Below are 6,842 nucleotides of genomic sequence, written 5' to 3'. Positions count from 1 at the left end.
GGTGATGGGGGGGGGACACCCTCTTGTGTTGGTCACAGACTGGTCTGGGTGGGGAGGGAGCTGAGGGATCATCCAGTTCCAACCCCCTGCATGGGCAGGGACATCTCCCAGGCTGCTCCAAGCCCCATCCAACCTGCCCTTCAACACTGCCAGGGATGGGGCAGCCACAGCTTCCCTGGGCAACCTGGGCCAGGCTCTCACCACCCTCACACGAAACAATTTCCTCCTCATGTCTCACCTCAATCTCCCTCTTCCAGTTTTAATCCATCCCCCCTTGTCCTCTCCCTCCCTGCCCTTGTCCCAAGCCCCTCCCCAGCTTTCCTGTAGATGCCCTTCAAGTACTGGAAGTAACTTGTTTAATTCTACTGAAGCTGGAATTGAGATACTGATTTTGTTAATTTATGCTGTGTTAGACAGTGCTCTGAGCCACAAAAGAATCTGATGAAATTCATCACTGCTAGAAAACTGTTCTGTTTTATTATATATGCCTTCACTTTTTCTCCTACTAACTGTACAAACAAACCCCAAACTAACCAGGTTTCAATGTTTCATACCCCCAGAGTTTTTCTTGAAGTTTTTGTAACATAATCAGAGAAAAGTGTCTGTGATAGATCAGCTTCTATCAAATATTAACTAGACTGTCATGTCCTTGTTGACTTTCATGCTCCTTTGGTGGGTGTGGGATCTACCCACCTCCCTTCTCTCCTGAAAAACGGCCCAAGGGATCTTCAACAGCAAAGGAGACAGACATCACCATTCATTTCATATTCCCAAAGGGGGAAAAGAATAAAAGGCCTGATGTATTAAACTGTCTGAGATGATCTTCGCCCTCATACAGATGAAAGTCTGTGCTCGTCTCACCAGAACTTGCCTCACAGCTCTAGGAAGAAATCTGGGTTGAGTCTGGTGCCTCCACCCCTGCCCTGTTCCTTGCAGGCAGCTCTAATTAAACAGAACTGAACACGATGCAAATATTGCAATAAGTAATTCTTGTCCGTGTAAACAAAATGCACCGTGTGTTCCAGCATTCAAAGCATGTTTCCTGCCACTCTGCAGATGCTTCACCACTGTTATTTCCTTTCAAGATCATAGGTTTGATATTGCTCCCTTTCATGTCAGTAAGAATTTTGACTTTGACTTCAGTCAGAGAAGAACAAAGTCTTTTATGTCTTTGACCTGACTTTGTCTGGTAACAAACACTTTTACTTTACCAAGAAAAATAATTGAATCTTCATACTTCTTAGCTTCAGCTTGTAAAGAATGAGTTAATTCTCAACAAAGTCCCTGAAACACAGATTTAAAATCAGATTAAGTAAGTTTCCTGTGCGGCCAATGCAGTATCTGTACTAGCAGTTTATCTCTTACATGAATCATTTTATCTAGCATAGTTACTTAATGCTTAAATGAATTTGCTTTATCTTCCAGTTGATCTTCCAATTACCCAATACTTGAAAAAGAACACAGAAATAAAGCTGAAACAGACCTTTGCTATTTATCAAGGCTGGTGTCTGTACTTCCCAGCTCGCTCACCATGTTCCGGGATGTGTTGCAAGGGATGGACACACCTTGAAACACTGTGCTCAGGTAAAAATGCCCAAATGTGAAGTGTCTTTAGACATTCAGCTGAATTTGCAAACCTGAAACTCTCAGAAGATTTGTTGTGGGGTGGTTTGGGGGTTTTTTTGGGTGCAGTTCTACCAGCAGCATCCGTGACAAACATTTACCGTGTTGAAAACTTACCTGAAATGTGCAGCATTCAGGGGAAAGTCATTCCAGTGTGATCAAACCCTTTGTCCTGCTGTTACACACCCGATAGTCACTGTCAGTTCAGCCACTGCTCCTTCCAAATCAAGCTCCTCCTACAACAATAGCCTGAGTGTATTTTGTGGAGCAGTTTGTTGTGAGAAGTGCCAGGTCTGGGAAGACAAATCCCACCCCGAGATGCACAGACATAAGAAAACTTGGGGGTTTTTACCATCCTGAAATTATCCAGCTGTTTGACTGAATAAATATTAGAGATCTCCACCACTTCACCTGTAAAACACTTTTGTATCAGCCCCTTAACACTGACCCAGTTTCTTTCAGACTTGTGCCATGTTTGCTGCAATTTAGGCCTGGAAATCCCAAGAGCTCTAAACAAGTCACAGCACTTCTTCTTTTGAATTCCATAATAATAGCTGATTTTTCTTTCCACGAAAATACCCTGGGTTTAGTTTACTGGTATTTATTCTGAGATCATCTTTATCACCTTGAAAAGCTAGAGATTATCCCCTTATCCTTAATTATCCTGTTAATCCCTCTGGCGTTTGCAATGGTAAAGCTTAAAAATGTAACAGCTATAGGCAGTAGATTCTCTTAGAGACCAGAGGAATTTGGCCAAAAAAGAAGGAGGAACTGGCCACAGGGGCAATGATTCTGTTACCCCTGAGCTCACTCACAAAGAGCAGTATTTCTTACCAGTGACATTAAATCCAGACACCTCCCTGGATAATGGGATAAAGGGAGCAGCCCAGACAGCCTAAGAATATTAAAGAAAAACGTTTGCGAGGTGAGGTAGGATCTTTTATTGGACCAATCAGCAGATAATGCCACTTGAAGCACCTCTCTGAGCAACCCTGTGTAGCACTAACCATGATTTTCACAGTGTAGGAACTTTTCAAGTGTTCTTAAGTACTTTTTAAACAAGACACAGCTCCAAAATGGGTCCGTGTTTCCTCTCTCTCCTTCTCATGCCTGCCAGGAGAAGACTTCCTCACCTTTTGGGAACAGCGTGGTGTTGTGTTTGTCCTGGTTCATTAAGCTTTGAAGTCGAGGGCACTAGGTAAGTGCATCATCCTGTGTGGTTCTAGTTCAACCCAAGCCATGACCTGGAGAGCTGCGCTCTGGCAGGACGTGCAAGCACGTGCTCTGCACTTCAGGGGTCACTCACAGCTTCACACCCAGCAGGTGCTCCAGACTTTTCTCAGACACAAGCCACATGCATGGCGAGGCACTTCACACCCTCCCTGCACACTGCACAGGTTGGCAGGCCCGTGGGCTGTCCCCTCTGTTCCATGTGCACAGAGCCCAGCCCAGGCTCCGCACACCCACAGGAATAGCAATTCATGCATGTTATTAATCATAGGCTTAAATACCTGCTCTAGCTATCAAGTGAAATCTTCCAGGAGTAGCCTAGTTCCTGAAAGAAGGCCAACAAAAGGTAAACAACAAGCAGGTCACACAGGACTGTTAAAACTGAAAGAGAAACTGCAAACTTTCTCCTTTCCAAAAGGAGACCTTCTCCAAAGTTGACGTTGCATGTTTTTCCAGGTGTCTGAAGTTCTACATTTTGCCTCCAGTCCTTTTCCACCTCCCTTGCTCAAATGTCCTCCTTCACCACCTTCCCAGCCTGTTCCTGCTCACTCCCCAGCCCTGATACTCCCTTTTCCAGCCAGTGACCCTCCAGCCTCTGCTGCAGTTCTACCTCCCTCTTTGTCACCAGGCTGTTGATGAGGAGTCTCTCAGTATTTCAGCCTCCCAAACTGTCATGCTGAGAGCTGACACTGTCAATGTTTGTCACGTTTTTCCCACTGGGGGAAATTCATCTCCTCTGAGATGAATTTGGGCCCTGGAGTGAGGATCTCAGTTTCCAGAGAGCGATCACTCCCCTTGCTGCCTGCCCTGCCTTGCTGTGCTGCAGCAGCATTAGGGCAGGGTCTGTGGCAAAGCAAGCAAACATCACTCCTGCTGAGGGCCTTGTCACAAAAATACTGTAGCAGGAACAGCAGTTAAATGGAAAACAGCCTCTTTGCATTCAGGGGAGAGTGATGGGTCCGTTTCCTCTGCAGTGACAAAGTGGAAGCGACGAGCAGAAAAGGGAGCTTGAAGGAGGCAGAGGAGGAGACGTCATTGCCAAGCAAGCAACAGCATCAAGAGCACATCCTCTAGTGACATTGCCCAGACTGATGTTGAAGAGGACTCACTGCCCACGCAGCCCTTGCCTCACAGAGCAGAATTCCACATGAAATTCCAGCCCTCCGGAATACCTGCCGAGCAAGCAGCACGCCCAGAGCGCTCAGCAGCCCAAAGGATGAAAGGGCCAAGTGTGCCTCTGGTGTGACTGCAGTGAGGCAAGCAGAATGACACCAGGGATGCACGAGGATCCCTGGCAGGTGTAAAAAAAAGCATTGCTGAACCCCACGAGTAGAGGCAGAACTGAACCGACCAAAGAAGCGTTTTTGGACACAGGTTCATGTTTACCTTGGCAGTGAGGGGCGTCATCTCGGGTTCCCCTTTTTTTTCCTCTCAGGGACACTTCTCCCAGACCCACCCTCCCAGCCAGCCCTCCCTCCAGCAAGGTGGGCTGGCAGAGGCTGAGCTGCTCTGCTCCTCGGTGGCACCGACCCCAGGGGCTGGGACCAGGGAGGCCCTGGGTGAGCAACCACTGTGGGCTGATCAGGGGCTGTTCCTTGGTAGACACGCTAAATAGGAAAGCCCTGGGGTTAACCCCACCCCTCCATGCCCAGCACTTTCTCTGTGTCCTGATCTCTTCTTGCTGGGGAGAGTTCATAGAATGGTTTGGGTTGGAAGGGACCTGAAAGATCATCCAGTTCCACCCCCTGCATGGGCAGGGACACCTCCCACCAGCCCAGGCTGCTCCAAGCCCCATCCAACCTGCCCTTCAACACTGCCAGGGATGGGGCAGCCACAGCTTCCCTGGGCACCCTGGGCCAGGCTCTCCCCACCCTCACACCAAAGAATTCCCTCCGCACGTCTCACTTCAATCTCTCCTCTTCCAGTTTTAATCAATCCTCCTTGTCCTCTCTCTTCCTGCCCTTGTCCCAAGCCCCTCCCCAGCTTTCCTGGAGCCCCTTCAGGCACTGGAAGGTGCTCTAAGGCCTCCCTGGAGCCTTCTCTTCTCCAGGCTGAACCCCCCAACTCTCCCAGCCTAGGAGAGCTGCTCCAGCCCTCAGGTCACCCCACTGAGCTGGTGTCCCCACCAGGAATGCAGGGCAGTGGTGGCAGAGCCCACCCTGTCACTCTGCAGACATCACCACGAGGGCCACCCCTGTACCCACAGCAGCAGAACAACCCAGCACTGACCATGCTTCTGCCCACAGCTGGGGTGTGAGCTCAGTGTGACAGGGAGCACAGACACGGGTGCCTCTGTGCTTTGGCTGTGCTGCCCCAAACTGTGCCCAGCTCAGGGCGTTTTCCTACACGTGGGGTGAAGCCAGAGCTGTAGGTCTCCTGTGGCTGCCTGGAGATGTTCCCAGCTCACCAGAGCTGCGTTGGCAGAGGTCCCCAATGTGCTGTCACACTGTGCAGTGGCTGGTGCAGCTCGTTTGACTCATTACCTGGGGGTTTGCTTTGCAACGTGGAGATAAGGCTGTGCAGGCAGGGGCAGCTCTTGTCTGACACAGTGAAAATAGCACCTAGAGAGACCACAGGTGCTCCTGAACTATGAAAATGATTGCTCTGTACCCACACCACCAATTTAACATCAATTAAGGCTTCCAGTGAAGATGTAGTTCCAAAAAAAAAGCCAAGGAAGTGAGAGCCCTGGTTTGTTTACATCCGTGTGTGTTGCACACACACGATTTGCATGTTGAGTAGCTCTGCCTGTTAATATGACATTAATGAAGGATCTATAGCTGGGCAACATTCCAGTGGCAGAGTTTTCTTGTTTACAGGATGATGTAATTAGGCACCCAGTTGGAGCACTGCACTAAGAGGCTATAAAATGTTTTGGTGCTGGGATAAAAAGTCACAGGGGGAGCTTTCAAGGGCTTCAGCAGAGCTTGGTCCATCCTGCAGAGACGTGTCAGACCTGGGGCTTAGAGTATCTACTTAGTAAAAACCTACAACACAGCTACAGAGACACCTTTCCTGCAAATAACACCCTACTTTCTGTCACCTTTGAATCTAAACAAGAGCAACTATACATTTTAGAGATCATAACAATATAACCAGCTGATTGGAACTTTAAAGACCAAAATATTTGATGATCTCACCTTAGCTACTGAACTTTAGTCTATTAATGTTAACAAAAATCAACCTCACGTTTGCCAGCACATCACTGAGTTTTGGAGCCAGTTGCACTGCCCTTTGCCTTTATTTTACCTAATCAAATCATGTCAACTTTAGGAAAAGAAGCATCTATGTCAGATGAACCTGCCTGCACCCTCAGCTACTCCTGTGGGCATTTTTTTTTTAGAATTCAGGTGTCTCTTTTCATCTGTGTGAAGCCTGTGCTGTCAAAAATAGAAATACCACTGAACACCTGTCCTGACAGCAGCTGGGAGCACAAACATTGTCACTGAAAGGGATTTGGTGGTTTCTTTTCTGCAGGTTGTCAGTGAAGCTGTGCCAGGGGGTGCAGACTCTCCGTTAGAGAGCAGCCCAGGTGCTGGTGGCATCCTGCTGTGGTCCTTATCTGTGAGCAAAGGGACAGGCAGCTCCCAGTGATAAAGCCTCAACAAAGTTGTGGTGCCTGTTCCTGGGTGAAGATGAAAGCTGTGCTGTGAGACCCAGGCTGTCGAGCCCAGCTTGTGCTTCCTCTCTGCAAGGCAGGGAGGAAGAAGCCCGTGATAGTAAACACACAAACACACACACACTCGAGTTTCCTCTTCACTGAGCAGAGAAGCAGCAGCCTGATCCCACAGACACATGCACACACCTAACAAACCAAGTTTATTCCATATATGAAGCTGGGGAAGGGCCTAGAGAATCAATCTGTTGAAGGAGGCTTGAAGGAGCTGGGAATGCTTAGCCTGAGGAAGAGAAGGCTGAGGGGAGAGCTCATCAGTCTCTGCAACCACCTGAAAGGTCATTGTAGAGAGGTTGGTGCTGGTCTCTCCTCA

General features: G+C 48.5%; 1 protein-coding gene across 1 annotated transcript in view; it reads right to left on the bottom strand.

The window, feature by feature from the left end:
- Window positions 1-4,260, bottom strand: part of ITM2A (integral membrane protein 2A) — a 15,107-nt gene extending 10,847 nt beyond the window's left edge. Inside the window, exon 1 of the mRNA XM_009996611.1 lies at window positions 4,240-4,260. Within this exon, the coding sequence (XP_009994913.1) occupies window positions 4,240-4,260 (21 nt within the window). The remainder of the gene's footprint in view (window positions 1-4,239) is intronic.
- Window positions 4,261-6,842: the final 2,582 nt, after the last annotated feature.

This window comes from Chaetura pelagica, unplaced genomic scaffold, assembly GCF_000747805.2.
Source record: "Chaetura pelagica isolate M959 unplaced genomic scaffold, ChaPel_1.0 scaffold103, whole genome shotgun sequence".
NCBI classification, from domain to species: Eukaryota; Metazoa; Chordata; class Aves; order Apodiformes; family Apodidae; genus Chaetura; species Chaetura pelagica.
Note: the sequence above shows the minus strand (reverse complement) of the source record. Positions and strands in the feature narration are given on the sequence as shown.